Source organism: Corythoichthys intestinalis, chromosome 13 (genome assembly GCF_030265065.1).
Source record: "Corythoichthys intestinalis isolate RoL2023-P3 chromosome 13, ASM3026506v1, whole genome shotgun sequence".
Classification (NCBI taxonomy): domain Eukaryota; kingdom Metazoa; phylum Chordata; class Actinopteri; order Syngnathiformes; family Syngnathidae; genus Corythoichthys; species Corythoichthys intestinalis.
In genome coordinates this window covers 53,404,289-53,423,355 of record NC_080407.1, presented here as the reverse complement: position 1 = coordinate 53,423,355, position 19,067 = coordinate 53,404,289, and the positions used below count along the sequence as shown (strand labels likewise).

The following is a 19,067-nucleotide window of genomic DNA, read 5'->3' as shown; positions in this document are numbered from 1 at the left end:
GACTTTTCCCCGATCTTCCCGCTCCTGTAAGCGGGGTCACCGAGCCAAGCAAGCATCTCATATTCTGCGTGTTTTCGCTGGCTAGGCAGAAGCGAATAAATAAAGGAACCTGAGAAAATTCTGGTGTTAAAAATAGTGCAGAATAATATTGATCAATCTTGAGGGATTTCATTGGAGGTGAAACAAAGTAACAAGTGAAATGAACAGGGTTTCTACAGGTTTTCTCAAGTTAAAGACTTTTAAGACCTAATTCAGACCATTTTTTTACAAACCGTAAGTAATACCGCTTTCACAGCCATATCGACATAGAAAAACAAAATCCGGGAATTTGCGAGCATCATCTAAAACTCTTGGGCGACCTCCATAACTCTGCTGTCATGGTTGCTGTGAGATTCAATTAATAGAACTAAACAATAAAAACATTAAAAAAAAAAAAAAAATCAGTAAAATGAATCTTCAGGCAGCCATCTATGTAAATCTCACTGGAACAGTACCAAACGAAAGTTCCAGCATCATCACCTTGTCCAATGCAGATTCTTGACTCTAGACAAGGTGATGATGCTGGCACTTGTGTTTGGTGCTGTTCCAGTGAGATTTACAAAGATGACTGTAAATCTCTGGCACTTTTGTTTGGTGCTGATTGTAAAACTCACTGGAATGGCACCAAACAAAAGTGCTGTGGTTAAATCTGTGATGTGGTTAAAGCTGTGAACCCAAACGATGTGAAAAAATTCGGACAGACTATGGAAGCCTGTGTGTTTTCTAACATATTTGGAGATATGGATATTTAACATCAATTTTAAACGTCTTGAGAGATTCAAGTAATACAACTAAACAATAAAAACTTAAAAAAAAAAAAAAATCTGTAAATTCATCTTCAGGCAGTCATCTAAGTAAATCTCACTGGAACGGCACCAAATGAAAGTTCAAGCATCATCACCTGGTCCAATGCAGATTCTTGACTCTAGACAAGGTGATGATGCAGGCACTTTTGTTTGGTGCTGTTCCAGTGAGATTTACAAAGATGACTGTAAATCTCACTGGAACAGCACCAAACAAAAGTACCAGAGATTTACAAAGATGACTGTAAATCTCACTGGAACGGCACCAAACAAAAGTGCTGTGGTTAAATCTGCGATGGGGTTAAAGCTGTGAACCCAAACGATGTGCGTCCAATCATGTGAAAAAATTCAGACACCCTATGGAAGCCTGTGTGTTTTCTAACATATTTGGTGATACGGATGTTTAACATCAATTTTAAACATCTTGAGAGATTCAAGTAATAGAACTAAACAATAAAAACTAAACAATAAAAACTAAAAAATAAAAATAAAAAAATCAGTAAAATTAATCTTCAGGCAGCAATTTTTGTAAATCTCACTGGAGCGGCACCAAACAAAAGTGCCAGCATCATCACCTTGTCTAGAGTCAAGAATCTGCATTGGCAGCATCATCACCTTGTCTAAAGTCAAGAATCTGCATTGGACAAGGTGATGATGCTGGCACTTTTGTTTGGTACCGTTCCAGTGAGATTTACAAAAATGACTGTAAATCTCACTGGAACGGCACCAAACAAAAGTTCCAGTGAGGTTTACAAAGATTACTGTGAAACTCACTGGAACGGCACCAAACCAAAGTTCCAGCATCATTACCTTGTCCAATGCAGATTCTTGACAAGGTGATGATGCTGGAACTTTTGTTCCAATACAGATTCTTGACTTTTGACAAGGTGATGATGCTGGCACTTTTGTTTGGTGCTGTTCCAGTGACATTTACAAAGATGACTGCCTTGGAAATGGAAATATTTTCAATTGAAGGGATAAGAAAGCTGTCTAAAATTTCAATGTTAACTTGTGCATTTATTTAAGATTTAACCACAGTGCCTTTGCCTGATATGCAGCCCCATATCATCAAGGATTGAGGGAATTTTGACGTTTTCTTTAGGCAGCCATCTTTGTAAATTGCACTGGAACGGCACCAAACCAAAGTTCCAGCATCATCACCTTGTCCAATGCAGATTCTTGACTCTTGACAAGGTGATGACGCTGGAACTTTTGTTTGGTGCTGTTCCAGTGAGATTTACAAAGATGACCGCCTTGGAAAATGACATATGCTCAATTGAAGGGATAAGAAAGCTGTCTAAAAGTCATCAGCCAAAACGGACTGTCACATTCAGCAATTGAAAAGGGGTCAATGCAAGTCTGAACATAATGAAAGTACTGTAATTCACTTAATAATGGTCAGGTCAATTCTATCCTAACAACGTATGGGAAGACAATATATAACTGAAAAGATTATATTATACAAATTAGGTTGCTTAAAAGTTGGTGGGGACAATTTCAGCATCCTGAAAAGTTGGTCGTGTTTTGTCCCTGCCGTCCCTATGCAAACCTACGCCCTTGTTTTTAAGATATTATTTGCCAATTCATAAATTCAATGCTTTTAAGACTTTTTAAGACCCCGCGGGAACCCTGAATGAAGACTGACACACATCAATTAGAGAAATAATTTAGTAGGAAATAAATCGTTCCACGTGACATGATTGCTTTTTTTTTTGTTCGTTTCCTCAATGTGGTTTTTCTGTGTTCGCACACGCCCGATTCGAGAGGAGAGGGGGGAAAGCGGCATGGGAATCCATCCGCCCCGACTCGGAGCGTCGCGTCTGGGCTCGTCCGACGGCCGCGGGCTGAGTTCTGCAAACTTTATCGTCTCTGGCGTCCCGAGGTTTTCTATATGCTCTCAAATCCTCCGCGGGCTGGACGAGGATGATTGGGGGAGGACGAAAAGGAAGATGACAACTAAAAATGGAGCAGATGTGAGATTTTCCAGAGACGCCGTCTGGCAGCTCCCACATAACATGGAGGATGAGTCTTTTTCTCCATCCCGGAGTGTGCAGAAAAAAAAAAAAAAAAAAGCCGCTCGGGACGCAAGCGCGAGACGGCCGGAGTTGGCCAGGCTTCAATTGAAGAGAATGGAGTCGGGGTCTCTGTTGGCAATGTGCGCCATGTGTTTGAGAACGTCCTTTTTGGTGATAATACCCAGAAGCCTCCTAAGCAGAAAAAGCCAAACATACAAGCAGGACACAAAAGACAAGCGCCGTCAGCCCGCTCGAACTACACCGCGTTTTAAAGGCCACGCGTTTATCTCACGACGTTCTTGCCCGCCGGTACGGAACGTTTCCGTCGCTTACCCGTTGTGCGTGACCAGGCACTGCCGCAAGCCAAGTTTGCGGAATATGTCGACTGTGATGTCCATTGGCGTGTGGTCGGTGACGGTGAAGGGGCTGAGGTCCAAGATGTTCCGAAGCCGGACGAAAGGAGGGGCTTCCGGGGCTTGCGCGGGTGTGTGCTGGGTGAAGAGCACCTGGGACGCGCTCACCACGCCTTCTTGACGCTGGCGAGCGTTATCTGGACCAAAAAGCAGTATTTTTAGCTAACGCGGGCACGCAGATTGACACGCATGGACGTACCGATAGATATTAGAAGATCTCTTCTGAGCACGAAGCCCACCAAGCGCTGGGACTGATGAGAGACGACGACGGGAAAGCCGCTGAAGTGCGTTCCCTCCACTAGCGCCTGCCAGGTCAAATTGATTGACATTAGTTGACGGGCACCAGCGGTCAGGGGCGTCGCGTCCCATTAGGCAAACCAGGCAATTGCCTAGGGCCCCCAGCCAGCAGGGGGCCCCAGAGGGCCACCAGATTTACCACAAGCAGCTTTAGAGCACTGTTGCAGCGAAAAGTGTAGGGAGTGTTTCAATACCATGGAATCATTTGGCAGATTATCTAGCGATTCTGTTATCAATCCCAATCAGCACTAACCGTGTCACGTAGATTACACATGTTTAAGAAAGCCCAAACAGCTATTAATACCACATGATTGTTTAAAGAATCACCAAGTACTCTCTGGAAAGTCCTTGCCGGGTTTTTTAATGTTGATTTTCACAAGCCACCTCATTATTCATGTGACTACTTAAAGAAATGTGTATTTTTCCAAAAAAGTCTATTAATGGGTCTATCGTATTCCTCGCCAAATACTTTATAAGAAAAATATAACATATATGCATCTAAAATAATCCTAAAAAATTTTATTAGAAAATCTTAAACTCACTTCGGTCGGTAGTCCACCAATCAGTGGTTTTTGCGGAATAATTTGAATTTGGTGGGTCGTAAGGCCAATCTGACTACTGATTTCACACAAAGGTATATACCTCCGCATCCGATGGTGGTATTTTTGTGTTGCTACTCTTTCTTCAATTGCTCCAAGTCCAACTGTCCCCCTTACTTGCACACGCTCGAAGGGCCCCATGTTGCTTGTTGCCTGGGGCCCCCGGGGACCCTTGCTACGCCTCTGCTAGCGGTGTGCCAATACATCGATTATTAGATTCATCGAGATTCGACTACGATTCATAAATGTTCGAAAACGATGATTTCTCTAATAATTTAATGACAGCTGCTGCTAGCGGAACGAAATTCAAGACACGCCTGCCACCCGGAGACCTTATCTGACGCAAAAGGTGAGGATGGCGGCAGCGCGAGCTACTGAGTGAGAGATTTACTCCTGTACAAAAGACTCGAAAATAAATTTGTGTATGAGACAGGCAAGCTTTTTAGAACGAGAGGGGAAGAGAGAGTGTTCTCTGCTCCTTGCCTTTCAGTTGTCCAGCAGTAGTTCATCTCTTGCCTGGCGACCGTCCGGCGGATCAAATTCCGAGGGCAGAGCAAGCCACAGCAAACAGACAGCGAAGTGGACCAATCAGCGATGGGCAGATGTGACGTTGTTAAAGCGACAAGTAATTAGCGTGAGCGGAGAATGGAGAAGTTTATTCAACGTGGCTAGCGCGAGCCATGTTGACTGTTGTCAGTGACTTGTTTCAATGTGTTTTTGGTCATTTAAAACTGGTTTTACCGCAGATTGGAACATATTCTCGGCTCTCCCGTTCGCCATCTGTGTTGTTGTAGACACGACTTTCGGCGCGCAAGAGTGACGTTACTCGTTAAGAATTCGTCACTCAAATAAACAAATCTGATTGGACGATAGATTTTGTACCTTGCTCGAGAGGCTGTTAATGGGCTGGGTCCCAGACTATAATAGTCTGGCTGTGCCAGGTAAGTTCAAGTCATGGTAATTGAAAAATGTCCTGTGTTGCTAAGTCCCGTGTGCGTCTATAAGAGGTGAGTACACAAACCCTCTTGTCCTGTTTAGCCTATTGTTGTTGTTTTTGAGATGTTAACAATTAGCGCTGAGTGCTAAGCTAATTAGCGAATTCGCTATTTGTCGTTGGTGTACTGTACAACAGTTACTCCAGATGCAGAACGTGTAAAACCAGGATTAAGTACAGCGGTAACGCTACAAACATGTGAAATAGAACAGAAATCTGTGAAAAATGTGGAATTCAGTGTAAATTTAATTGTATTGTTGAGAGAAATAACTACTGCCTTTGAAACAGATAATGTTTTTGCACCTTCTTGTGAAAAAGAGCAGTTTAAGGTCAGCTTTGTGTTGTATAGGGATGTTTCCATGGTTCCTGCTAGATCATTAGGTGATTGGAAATAAAACATAATAATGATTACTGGCAAATATACCTAGCTTAAAAGTATGAAGTAGCCACCAAGTAAGAAAAAAATCCTGAAAGGTTAAAGGATAGATGCATCAAAAATCGTGATCACCGTTAATACCGTGAAAATAATCGTTCAATAATCGAAGCGTAGCACCCTAAATCGAATGGCATACCGCACGCAGGCTATTTTTAGACCGTGACGTCGCATCGTAAAGCGGAAGTAAAGCCGAAGTGGGACATTATAGACCCGCCCTCGCATAGACCCAACGTAAAAAGTGCTACTTTTCGCCGGTAATCTTTCAAAAACGAACATGCCGATCACGCATTGCTTTTTTGGAACTTGTAGAAACGACTCTAGACATTACGACCATGAAGGATGTTTTCTTCATACGTTCCTGGAAACCAAAAACTCGGGAGGAAAAAATGTGAAAACCGAATCAACTTGCGCGGACTTTAACACCAGCTCGGCGAATCCATTCACGTTTCATATGCAGTAAACATTATGTTGGTTTGGCATGGTCTTTCAGAGGACAAAGAGGTAAGCCATTTTTATATTTTTATTTTTTTAGCGTAATGTTGTGCCGTACTGCTTCTGTCTGACAATGAATGACCTGAAAAAAATTACACAGGTATCTGACTGCCACTGTTACCGTTTCTGTTATATATATATATATATAAACTACCTTAGTAAGGGGGAAGTGTAAATAAATTATAGGATTAAGATGTGTTATCAATGAAAAAATAAAAGTGTTCGTTGACTGTCACTGAGTAGCATTTGCAATCGCTACACAAAGCTAACTAAATTACCCCCAAGAACGGTAAGAGACGTAGGACAACCAGAGGATATATAAGAAAGACAGGGCTGATGGAAAAGGATAGCTTGTTGAAACCGGAGAATGTCATTGTCAGTCGCGTCGATAAAAAAAAGCTAAAGCTATGCTTAGGTCGGCTCGTTTTTTTCATCTTTTTCAGCCTTCGGCACTAAAGCCATCTCTTTAACTGAACATGTTTATGTTCTTCCACATCTATGCCAGTCAATTTGGCACCAGGCACATCATTTTCGGAGAGAATTGGTAGGTTTAGCGCTGTAAACATCTCCTTCGTACACGATTTCCATTCATTTCCTATTAGGGACAAACGTTGGCTTGTCCTAGCTTAGCAACAGTCGCTAATGCCATAAATATTAATGAGCGGAAGTGACGTGTTGCTTGCGGTACGCCATTGTGGGGTGCCTTAGATGGCACACCCCTAGTGTGCGCACCTCCACTTCGCCGAGGGTCATGCCGTCCTGCGTGAGCACGGCCAGGGCGGGATCCGACCTCCGGGGCCTCATCACGTCCTCGGCGAGGCTGCTGTGCTCAAATTCCTCTTTGGCCTCCAGGAAGGGGTACCCGTTCAGTCGGATGTGCGCCTGGCAGGAACGAGAAACTTCTCACTAGGAACTACGACATCACACGCGAACGGGCCGCCTTACCTCGTAGATTCCCTCACGCCCGAAAGCGTCGGCCACCCACTTGCTGGTCATGGTGGCGGCCATGAGAGGCACGATGTATTCCAGGCCGCCTGTCAGTTCGAACATGATGACCACCAGAGACACCGTCATGCGCGTCACCCCGCCTGCCAACACAAAGCGGCGCCTTATGAGGAACTCCACGGTTTACCCAAAAAGACTTTGTCCACCAATGGACTGTCTCTTTGTGGCCAGCATCCAGGAAAAACTATTTAACTCAATTGCTTCAATCTGTTTTATTCTTATTGATTGCCCAAAGAAATACTTAAGACGCAGCAGTACACTCTAGCGGCCAAACTACAAAAGTGCATGAGTCCCTCTCTACTTTCTGTATAATACAGTACAAATAATGGGAAAATGTCAAATTGCCAAGAAACTTGACTTCTCATGATGTTAGCAAAACTCAACTGAGACTGCCAGTAGAGAAAAAGTCGCCAGTATCCTGACGGCGTCTTACCAAGGCAGGCGGCGGCCCCCACCATAGCGTACAAGCCCGGCGTAATGCAGTCGGCACCGGGCGAGCACCAGCCTCGGAAGAGGAACCAATCATGATTGTAGTAGGCTAGCTGCTCCATGCCTACGCCCAGCAGCCTGCCCGCGATGGCGCCCACCGCCATGCTAGGGATGAACAGTCCCGACGGAACCTGCGCACCACGCAAAAGCAGTCTCTACACAACTTTGAAACGAGCAGGATGTGGCCTTCAAGAATGAAACCAATAACTGTGCGTGTGACCTTCATTCCAAAGGTGATGACGGTGATAACCATCTTGAAGAGTAACGCCAGCGCCAACTGCCAAAGAGCCGTGTAGAGGCCTTCCGCGGCCGGTCGGTCCGCCAGGCCGTCGCCAAGTCCGCTTTGCGTCGTGTTCGTGGGCTGCAGGGAGAGCACGCTTGGTTAGTGGTCGCAAAAATAAAGGGGAAAAAAAAAATATGGACTCCACCATCAGTTGACAAAACAGCTCCCACAGACATTGTGCCACGCCTTCCCGTAGGGGGCCGACACAGGCAGAATGTTGAGTTGGCTTTCACTGAGATAAACTCAAACACGCACTGTGTTCTAACGCTGGATTTAGGTGGAAATATGACGAAGGTTTTACAGAATACAAGCAGGCAGGGGTGCCTCAAGAGTCATTTGGTTGAGAATTCAAGGTAATTATTAGATTACATAGCACTATGCATGCACTTTGAAACGTGGTGAATACAATGAAATGAATGGAAAAAATTAGCCTAACTTTAGCTTGAAGTATTTACGTAAAATGAACGATAACTGCCCAGTTTTTTGCTTTTAACCAGGAATCTAGACTGTTTAAATTCATATCTATTGATTTTAGCCATTTATTTACAAGAATTTTCAACTTAAAAAGCTTTTCTTTTGTGATGGCCATGTTGGATTACACAATACCGTAACTTTGGCTTGAAATATTAATGTAAAAACTACTGATAACTGCCTGTTTCTTTGCTTTTAAACAAGAATCTAGACTTTTACATTCATATCTATAGAAATATCGCAATTAAAGCATATCTTTACAAGAATTTTCAACTTAAAAAGCTCTTTGTTTCGTGACGGCCATGTTGGACTACACAATACCGTAACTTTGGCTTCAAATATTTACGTAAAATGAACGATAACTGCCCGTTTTTTGCTTTGAACCCAAAATCTAGACTGTTTTACGTTTATATTTATAGAAATTCCACAATCTAAGCATTTATTTACAAGAATTTTCAACTTAAAAAACTCGTTTTGTGACAGCCGCCATGTTGGATTACAAAAAACTAACTTTTGCTTGAAATATTTACGTATAATGAACAATAACTGCTGGTATTTTTTTTTTTTTTTTTTTGCGTTTAATCAAGAATCAAGACTGTTTTGCATTCATAGCTCTAAAAATTCCATTATTTAGGCATTTATTTACAAGATTTTTCAACTTCAAAAGCTCTGTTTCGTGACAGCCACCATGTTGGATTACACAATACCGTAACTTTGGCTTGAAATATTTACGTAAAATGAACGATAACTGCTTGTGTTTTGCTTTTAACCAAGAATCTAGATTATTTTACGTTCATATCTATAGAAATTAAACGATGTAAGCATTTATTTACAAGAATTTTCAACCTAAAAAGCTCTTTGTTTTGTCACTGCCACCATGTTGGATTACACAATACCCTAACTTTGGCTTGAAATTTTTGCGTAAAATTAACGATAACTGCCCGTTTCATTTGAACCAAAAATCTAGACTGTTTTACGTCCATATCTTTAGAAATTCCGCTATTTCAGCATTTATTTACAAGAATTTTCACATTAAAGAGTGCTTGGTTTTGTGACGGCCATGTTGGATTACACAATACAGTACCTTTTGCTTGAAATATTCATGTAAAATGAACGATAACTGCCTGTTCTTTTTGCTTTTAACCAAGAATCTACACTGTTTTACATTCATATCTATAAAAATTCAGCAATTAAAGCATTTATTTACAAGAATTCTCAACTTAAAAAGCTGGTTGTTTTGTGACTGCTGCAATGTTGGATTTTCTATCGCTACACAACAGCGGAATTCAACCTAAATAAGTTGTGATTGTATATAGAAAAATGCAAATTTTGCTTTTGTTGAGTATAATTTAAGATGATTCTGCACGCTTTCTTCAAGTAATATGTTTCTGATGTGAAAATTGAGTGATTTATTAGCTGTTGAAAACTTGCACCAAATCAAAACAAAAAATGAAGTTGCTATTTTGGGCAAAAATTTATATGGTAAATATTGCTATTGACCTTGAAAATATAGGTGATTATCTCTGCGTTAGGTGAGTTTTGTGCATGTAGCGTAAAATTTGAGAATTTTATAGCTGTTTTAAGTTTTGTTATACTAGTACAAATAAATAATTGTGATTTTATTCAGGAACGACTTTATTTTTTTTTAATGTCGCTGTTCTTGGAGACTCATATATGCCTAAGGGAGCTGCCTGATTTGGTTTCAGGTGGCTAGCGGCTTTGGTTTTGAAACTAGTCCCCCTACGTTTCGGCCCCGAGCCACGTCAACTGATAGTGAAGTTTATGAAAAAACCTAGCGCTAACCTGTTTGTAGCCGCAGAGCTGCGAAGAGTCGAGCAGCGAACAATCATTGAACAGTTCCGAAATGAGCTCGGCTCCGCTCATCCTGGTGTAGCCGTTAGGAAACGCTAACAAAGCTGTCAGCGCCGCTACCACCAGGACCTCCAGCACCGGGTAGCGTCCCAGACGGGTCGACTTACCTTAGGGAGCAAACACATCGGCTTAAAAAAGACTCAGAACATGAACGTACACTGGCGCACTTACGTCTACGGCACCATGCGATGTTGGCCTTGATAAAGAGCGCCCCCCATAGGCCCCCGAAGATGCCCAAGAGGACAAAGGGCACCAGCTCTACCAAGTGCCACGGAGCGTGGAACTCCACGTAGAAGAGAACCAGTCGGCTGTTTCCAAACGGGTTGATGGACCGGAGCGTGAAGGCGGCAACCAGGGCGGCGAAGAACGAGCGCCAAAGCGTTTTCAGAGGGAAGTAATAGCTCACCTACGCCACGCGACAATAGTTTCTTTACACGTGACCGTATGGGAAGGGCACGGAACATTCGCAGGGCGGGTCTTACTTCCTCCAAGCTGAACAGAACGCCGCCGATCGGAGCGCCGAACGCCACTGAAACGCCCACCGCCGCTGCGGCAGAGAGCACCTGCAGAAAAGCGGAAAAACGTTCGCTCGGTCCGCGGGACTCGCTGTCGTAATCAGCACCGGTACCTCTCTGCGCTTGGCTTCGTTCTTGCGATATTTGGTGAAGAAGTGGCATAGGATGTTAGCGCAGCAACAGGCTACGTGCACCAACGGGCCTTCTTTGCCCAGGCTGAGGCCGGAAGACACGGCCAGAACCAGAGTCACCGTCTTGATGAGTAACGTCCACTTGCCCAGGTAGCCACGAATGATGAAGCCGCTTAGGATCGTTTTGATCTGCGCGGTGTGAAAAACTGCCCGTTGGCACCGAGCCACAACTTACAGCGGTATGAAAAAGTGTCTGAACTTTCTGGAATTTCTCACATTTCTGCATAAAATCACCATCAAATGTGAGCTGATCTTTGTCAAAATCACACAGATGAAAAAACAGTGTCTGCTTCAACTAAAAACCCCACAAACATTTATAGGTTCTCATATTTTAATGAGGATAGTATGCAAACAACGACAGAAAAGGGAAAAAATAAGTGAACCATCACATTTAATATTTTGTGGTCCCCCTCCTTTGGCAGCAATAACTTCAACCAGACAACGATCAGGACTAATCTTGGCCTAGTCTTCTCTACAAAACTGTTGTAGTTCAGTCAGATTCCTGGGATGTCTGGCATGAATCACTGTCTTTAGGACATGCCACAGCATCTCAATGGGGTTCAAGTCTGGACTTTGACTTGGCCACTCCAGAATCTGTACGTTGTTCTTCTGAAACCATTCTGAAGTTGATTTACTTCTGTGTTTTGGATCATTATCTTGTTGCAGCATCCATCCTCTTTTTGGCTTCAACTGTCCAACAGACAGCCACAGGTTTTCCTGCAAAACATCCTGATTAATTTTTGAATTCATTCTGCCATTAAAGATTCCAAGTTGTCCAGGCCCTGAGGGAGCAAAACAGCCCCAAATCATGATGCTCTCGCCGCAATTCTTCACGGGGAAGATTAGGTGTTTATGTTGGTGAGCTGTTCCATTTGTCCTCCACACATGACGTTGTGTATTACTCCCTAACAGTTCAACTTTGGTTTATTAGTCCACAAAATATTTTGCCAAAACTTCTGTGGAGTGTCCAAGTGCCTTTTTGCGAACATTAAACGAACAACAATGTTTTTTTCTTCCCATGAACACCATTCTTGGTCATAGTTTTACATATAGCTGATGTTACATAGATGTATTGGACTGCACTGGTGATTTCGGTAAGTCTTTAGCAGACACTCTAGGGTTCTTTTTTAGCTCTGTGAGTATTCTGCGATGAAGTCTTGACATCATCTTTGGTGGAGAGCCACTCCTTGGGAGAGAAGCAAATTCTCTCTATTTGCAGACAACTTCTCTGTCGATTGATGAACATCCAGACTTTTAGAGATGGTTTTGTATCCTTTCCCAGCTTTATACAAATCAACAATCCTTGATCGCAGGTCTTCAGACAGCTCTTTTGATGGAGCCTTGATGCACCCCAGGCAATGCTTCTCATCAAGACAATTCTGACCAGGTGTGTGTTTTGTAGTGGGCAGGGCCGCTTTAAAACACTTATTTGTGATTGAGCAAACATCTGACTTAAATTGATTGGTAAAAATGGGTTTCAATTGCTCTTTCAGTCTCCTCAGGACGAGGGTTCACGTACTTATTTTTCCCCCTTCTGTCATTGTTTGCATGCTATCCTCATTAAAAAATGAAAACCTATAAATTTTTGGGTGGTTTTAGTGAAAGCACTGACACTGTTTTTACATCTGTGTGATTTTGACAAAGGTCAGATCACATTTGATGGTGATTTTATGCAAAAATGTGAGAAAAGGGTTCAGATAATTTTTCATCCCACTGTATCTCTACACAAAAGCAGAATTCAACGTAAAGAAGTTGTGATTGCATACAAAAATATGCAAATTTTGCTATTTTTGAGTCAAATTAAGATGATTCTGAATATTTTCCTCAAGTTTTAAGTTTCTGATGTGAAAATTAAGTGATTGTAATAGTTGGAAAAAAAAGTTTCTATCTTGAGTGACAGCGAGAACTGAAAGTGATATTTGCCATGTGGCAAAATTGAATTTGCCATGTGGCATTTTTTCTTTGCTATGTGGCGAAATGGATTTTTCCATGTGGCATTTTTTCTTTGCCATGTGGAAAAATTCATTTTGACATGATGGGGCTTTTTTTTTTTGGTATGTGGCAAAATGGATTTTGACATGTGGGATTTTTTTTTTTTGGTTTGTGACTAAATGGATTTTGGTTTGTGGCATTTGTTGGGGTATATGGCAGTTTTGCAGGCCATTCACGTCCATGCCATTGACAGTTATGCACGTCCAAATTTTCCATTCATTTAAAATGGCAGAAAAACATGTGTGGCTGTGATTTTTGACCATGCACTTTACATTACAGGGCATTGACATTCAACTGGCACCCAACTCAGGTTTTGCCATTAATGGCTATGCACGTCCAAATTTTCCATTCATTTTAAATGGCAGAAAAACATGTGTGGCTGTGATTTTTGGCCATCCACTTACCATCATAGCGCACTGACATTCAACTGGCACCCAAGTCAGGTTATGCCATTGATGGCTAAGCACGCATGCAAAAATAAAAATAAAAAATGCCACATGGCAAAATTAATTTTTCCACATGGCAAAATCAATTTTGCCACATAGCAAAAAAACGCCATATAAGCAAAAAAAAAAAATGCAACATGGAAAAATCAATTTTGCCACATGGCAAAAAAAATGTGGCAAATATGGATTTTGCAGTGTGGCATTTTTTTGCCATGTGGCAAAATTGATTTTGCCATATGGCATTGCCATGTCGCATTTTTTCCTTGCCATATTGCAAAACGGATTTTGACATGTGGCATTTTTTTTTTTTGGTATGTGGCAAAATAAATTTGGTTTGTGGCAATTTTTGGGGGGTATGTGACATTTTTGGGGGGTTTTCATTTTTCATACCTCTGTAGCACTGCGGCGAGCAAACTCACCTCGGGGATTCCGGAGCCGCACGCATATGGAGCGAAAGCCCGCACCAGCGTCACGGCCAGGAAGGCGAACAAGAGCGCCCAGAAGATGTACATAACGTAGTCCAGCGTGTAAGCGAACGCGCCCTGTTTGCACACAACGTTAAAGAAGATCACTCCCGTAAGCAGTAGGCAAACCATTTAGTGTGGAGGTGTCACCTGTGAGGTACCGCTGATTAGTTGGGCCCAGCTCTGCCACTGAGGACAGCGATGTCGATCATTGAAGGTAGTCTCGTTGGAGGTCCAGCAGCAGTGCTCGTGGTTGAACCAGAAACCTGCCAGGCACACGCCTCCCTTCATGTCCGTCAGCCAGTGGGCGGCAATGTCGATGCCGCCTGCCACCGCGCCTGCCAGGCAACGGGAAAAAAACGTGGTTATGCCGGACTTTGGCAGACCACCGTAAGCGGACCTACCTGACATGAGGCCCACCAGGAGCATCAGTAGCCAACCCGAGAAGGCGTCAATGATGCTCAGTGCCATTGACAAGACCGACTCTTTGCTTTTGTTGCTGATCTGAACAAACCAGGAACATGAAAAAAGTTCCCAAACAGAAACCAGGAGTGATTTGGGACGCTACCTCTCGGTGCCTGTCGCGGTCCTTGCTCTTCTCGCGGACCCAGTCGATGGTGTTGAAGTCCTCATAGGTGCCGAGCCCGGGCGCCGCATCTTCCGGAGGGTCCAGCCACTTGGAAGGGCCGGCGCCATTCGCGGACGTCTCGTAATCGCCTGGGGGGTCGCAGAGAGTCACAACATGAACAATTTATCCAATTCTTTGCGTTTCTATGGAAACTGTCAAGTAGTGCTGCAACAATTAGCGTAATTTTCGCACTATAAGGCGCACCTGACTATAAGCCGCCACCCACCAAATTTGACACGAAAACTGCATTTGTTAATACAGTGCCCGCCATAATTATTGGTAGAGATGTCCCGATCGATCGGGTCCGATCACGTCATTTTCAAAGTATCGGAATCGGCAAAAAAATAACACCATCCCTACTGTGAAGCATGGGGGTGGTAGCATCATCCTTTAGGGGTGTTTTTCTGTGCGTAGGACAGGATGAGTGAACTTTTTTAAAAGAGAGGATGATTGGGGCCCTGTATTGTGAGATTTTGGAGAACGACCGCCTTCTTTTAGTCAGAGAATTGATGATTGGTTATGCCTAGATCTTCCAACATGACAATGACCCGAAGAACACAGCCAGGAAAACCAAGGAGTGGCTCCGTGAGAAGCACAACAAGGTTCTATCATGGCCTAGCCCGTCTCCAGACCTAAACCTAATGGAAAACTTTTGGAGGGAGCTTAAACTCCGTGTTTCCCAGTGAAAGCCCAGAAACCTGACTGATGGCTACTAGAGGAGTTCCCAAAAAAATCGATTGTTACATGCATCGCGATTCACCACATGACGATTCGCTTACGATTCATAAAGGTTCAAAAACGCAGATTTTCCCTCATAACTTTATGACAGCCCCTCGTAGCGGAACGAAATCCAAGACACGTCTGCTGCCCGGACACCGTTAACGGACGCACGCACAACGTTATTACGGATGCTCCTGGTTACTAAGACTGGAAAATAAATCTGTGTATGAGACAGGCAGGAACAGAAGCGCGACCGCATTTGTGCGCAAGTTATTTTTTAGAGCGAGAAGGGAAGAGATAGTGTTCGTTGCACCTTGTCTTTCAGATGTCCAGCAGTAGTTTTAGGCATTTCACTTGAAAAATGTCCTGAGTGTGTTGCTAAGACCCGTGTGCGTCTATAAGAGGTAAGTACACGAACCCTCTTGTACTGTTTAGCCTTTATTGTTGTTGTTTTTGAGATGTTAATAGTTAGCGCCGAGCACTAAGCTAATTAGCTAATTAGCTAACGTGTATTTCAGGGGTACCCAAGTCCGGTCCTCGAGAGCCCCTATCCAGCTTGTTTTCCATGTCTCTCTCCTCCAACACATCTGAATCAAATAACTAGGATTGTTGTCAGGCTCCTGCAAAGCTTGCTGAAGAGCTGATCTTTTGATTCAGGTGTGTTAAAGGAGGGAGAACAAGCTGGATACGGGCTCTCGAGGACCGGACTTGGGCACCCCTGGTTTATTTCATACGCAGAACGTGTAAAACCATGATTAAGTACAGCGGTAACACTACAAACATACGAAATAGTACAGAAATCTGTTGTTGCAAGTGCTGCCTTGGAGCTGACAGGTGTGTTTGCCCGTGGGCGGGCAGGGAGAGAAGAAAGTGAGCGCGCTGTAATGAGTGTGTGAGGCTTTTTTATGTGCTCGCCAATAAATGCCACAAGTTAAAAGTGAGCAAGAGAAGTTGTGATTTCCACCTGTCACTGCAAGCGTTACACAGGGGAGGTAACACTGTGAAAACAAAGTATATTTACAGTTGTATTGCACCAATAAATCGTTAAAAATTCATACAATGCAATTTTTTTTTTGATAATCTCTCTCATAGTGGACATACACCTATGATGAAAATGTCAGACCCCTCCATGATTTCTAAGTGGGAGAACTTGCAAAATAGCAAGTTGTTCAAATACTTATTTTCTTCACTGTACGTCTCTTCCTCGTTCTCGATTTCTATTTCACTTTTCTGCCAGGAAAGATAAAGGTGTCACGCACCCGACTGAACCAGTTACGGTACTTGTCTTCAGTTCAACAAGGAACTAAAGACAGAGAATGACACGCGAGACTTGTCCCTGAAGGAACTCTGCTCTGCTCATTATTGTTTTACCTTGCTACCTTTGCACTCACTGCTCCGTCACGCGCCGCTAATCACCCCGCTCGACAGTCAACAACAAAGTGAGATCTGGTCGGACCTGCTCGGTCACGCAAAGTCAGATGACGTCAAATAAGGGCCGTATAAGTCACTACTGGGAGCAAAATGGTGATAATAAATGGTTGGAAAACTCAACTCATAGCTAAATATGTGCAGTCTGTCATACCGTTGCTAAGGTATAAGCTATTTTTTTATGTCCTAAAAAAGAAGGTAGAAATCCCTCACTTGCAGCTGCAAGGCTCAACCCTCCCCCATCGGTTGTTGCTCAATGTCCGTGTGTCAGCTGTGCTACAAAATGGCTGGAGGAGGTGAAACTCGCTGGTATGGGAATACTTCGGCTACAGAAACGTTACAGGCTTAGAGGAGGAGGGCCAACCGACATGTTTCCCAATATGATTTCACATTTATACAAAATTAAAGGTTAATAAACACTGTCATGAACGTTTCCCACCAGCTACGAGAGTTAACTCCAGTGTGTTTAGTGTGTCTAGCGGTGGTAAAACATGTGTTTTCCTCTCTCTGGCAACTGTCTGTGTTGAGAAAGAGAGTGCGTGTATAATGTTACATGATACGGGTCATACGCACATGCTTTTGATGGAAAATAATTCAATTATTTTTGTTCTGCTGTGGGTTTAGGCTGCTATTCAATGGAAAAAAAACGTATCTTATAGTAACACATTTAGAGCTGTTAGTTCAATACCATGATAACGTGAAAATTTGGCTTAACGTTACCATACCGTCAGAATGTCATACCGGCACATGCCTACGCTTACCGGAAGCGAGAAGAGGGTCGTCGTAGTTGGACGAGAAGTCCAGCGTGGCCCCGGTGAGGTCCACCATCTCATCATCATCGTCGCTGCTGCTGCCGCCGCCACCTCGCTGCTCCATCACGGCGGCGCCTGTCATGTGACCCACAACAATTGTCATGATTTGTCATCACTGCCGAGCCTAGTCATCCACATACGAATCATTCCTTCTACCCCAATCACTAAAAAGTGATTTTCAGTAGAAATTTAAGGATGAGCAAGTTTATGTTGCTAATTTAACAAGGATTTTTGGCTGATTTCAACTTGAAAATGCCTGCATTTGAATATAATTAGCTTGAAACTAGTCAGATCTCACCTTGGAAAGAACAAGTCGGAATTCTCATGACTGGAGACCCACAAAAATTTAGTTTTATATTCTTCTGGGGTTGGGGGTTGTCTGAAGGGGGGGTGATCCGTTCAGGGCAAAGTTTATCCGTCGGAGAAACGACGCTCGGATCTCGTGATTCGCTTTTGTCTCCTAATATTTTAATGTTATTCTTATGTCAACACCACAAAGTTGGCGGCCGGCTCACAAGAACGTCAACGCAACTTCGAGGAAATCACGTTACGGTTACGGATTTAGCTTTTACGCAAGCGTTAGCTTGTCGTGTTAAGTTTAGCTCGCTCCATGCTAGCTAACACTCACTCCGCTACTAAAACGAACGTACAAACCACACTGTCGAGTACAAACAAACAAAACATTTTGAATAAATAGCGAAAACTTTCCACGTCGCCGTGAAAAGCACAAATGCCAAACATTTCTTATTTACCTTTGACGTAATTTCATCAGCAAGCTCTTGTACAGCTTTTGTTGTGAAAGTTGTTCACTTCCGGGAAGCACGTCATCTTGACAGAAGTAGGGTGGCAGGAAGAGCAATCGAGCTCAGAGCTGTCGTCGCTTCCTCAAGTGGGTCAGTGGGGCAGTTGGACGCGTTGTCTTCACAAATAATCATTTTACAACAATTTAAGGGATATATTTGATACTTTTCTTACAAATAAGGGAACTGAGCTTTGCCAAATCAAATCTTATCTTTTATCAAACCTATATCTGTAATAAATTACTGTCTACAAATATTGCCATTAGTCGGTTTTTAATGTAATTAGTATTTTTTTAACTAACTACCACAACACATAATCCGTAAATACTATCCATAAGTCTTCATTTTCATTTCAAAATAAACTTAAAAAAAAAAAAGAAATCCATGTTGTGGTGCGCCCGTACACCATAGGCGGAGATTATGGGGGGCAGATGGGGCAGTGCCCCCCTGGTGGCTGAAAAATACTATTGCGTGTAATTGACTTTAAATCACTTTAAAGCAACACTTGGTAACTATTGTTTTGGTTGATTTTAGCGACACCGGTGGACAAAAGCGGTAATGTTTTGCCTGAAGAAAGACCATGTTTACCATGAGGACCAGAGCACCTCCGCACATTGTCGTAAAATCATCAATCAATCGAAAATCAATCTCCTGGTCACCTGCAGATGGATTAAACAACATTTGTTTCCGGCGGCTGTGTGAAGGATGAATAGTAAAAGGTAATAAAGCCAGTTGTGGCGAAACAATAGCATATGATGGTTAGCAACGGTGTGGCTGAATTGCGCATCTAAAAAATAGTCCTGCTGAATGATATTAATTACAGCAGTTTGGTGTGACATTTTTTTGGCCACATGGGAATTCCG

At 43.1% G+C, this 19,067-nt stretch overlaps 1 protein-coding gene across 2 annotated transcripts; it reads right to left on the bottom strand.

Moving 5' to 3' along the window:
- Positions 1–2,496: 2,496 nt before the first annotated feature.
- LOC130929183 (H(+)/Cl(-) exchange transporter 5-like) lies at positions 2,497–18,250 on the bottom strand. Of its 2 annotated transcripts, none has more exons than XM_057856181.1 (17): positions 18,157–18,250; positions 17,354–17,479; positions 14,385–14,533; positions 14,221–14,320; positions 13,967–14,154; positions 13,772–13,894; positions 10,837–11,043; positions 10,691–10,771; positions 10,380–10,614; positions 10,140–10,315; positions 7,803–7,943; positions 7,527–7,713; positions 7,034–7,176; positions 6,821–6,970; positions 3,470–3,575; positions 3,191–3,407; positions 2,497–3,049 (listed from the first exon to the last, which is right to left on the bottom strand). In XM_057856181.1, exons 2-17 carry the CDS (start codon positions 17,466–17,468, stop codon positions 2,959–2,961), a joined length of 2,409 nt encoding a protein of 802 aa, XP_057712164.1. In that variant the 5' UTR covers positions 17,469–17,479; positions 18,157–18,250; the 3' UTR covers positions 2,497–2,958. The 2 variants fall into 2 exon arrangements, with proteins under 2 accessions (XP_057712164.1, XP_057712163.1); XM_057856180.1 differs by lacking the exon at positions 18,157–18,250 and adding an exon at positions 17,703–18,144.
- Positions 18,251–19,067: the final 817 nt, after the last annotated feature.

What these genes read in the sequence shown, in the direction of transcription:
- LOC130929183 (XM_057856180.1), bottom strand. Translation starts at nt 17,730, where the DNA reads ATGAGAATTCCGACTTGTTCTTTCCAAG. An exon ending in TAATCAGCGGTACCTCACAG is followed by an intron (nt 13,895 to 13,966) that starts GTGACACCTCCA and finishes GTGTGCAAACAG; the next exon opens with GGCGCGTTCGCTTACACGCT. An exon ending in GCGGCTCCGGAATCCCCGAG is followed by an intron (nt 11,044 to 13,771) that starts GTGAGTTTGCTC and finishes CACACCGCGCAG; the next exon opens with ATCAAAACGATCCTAAGCGG.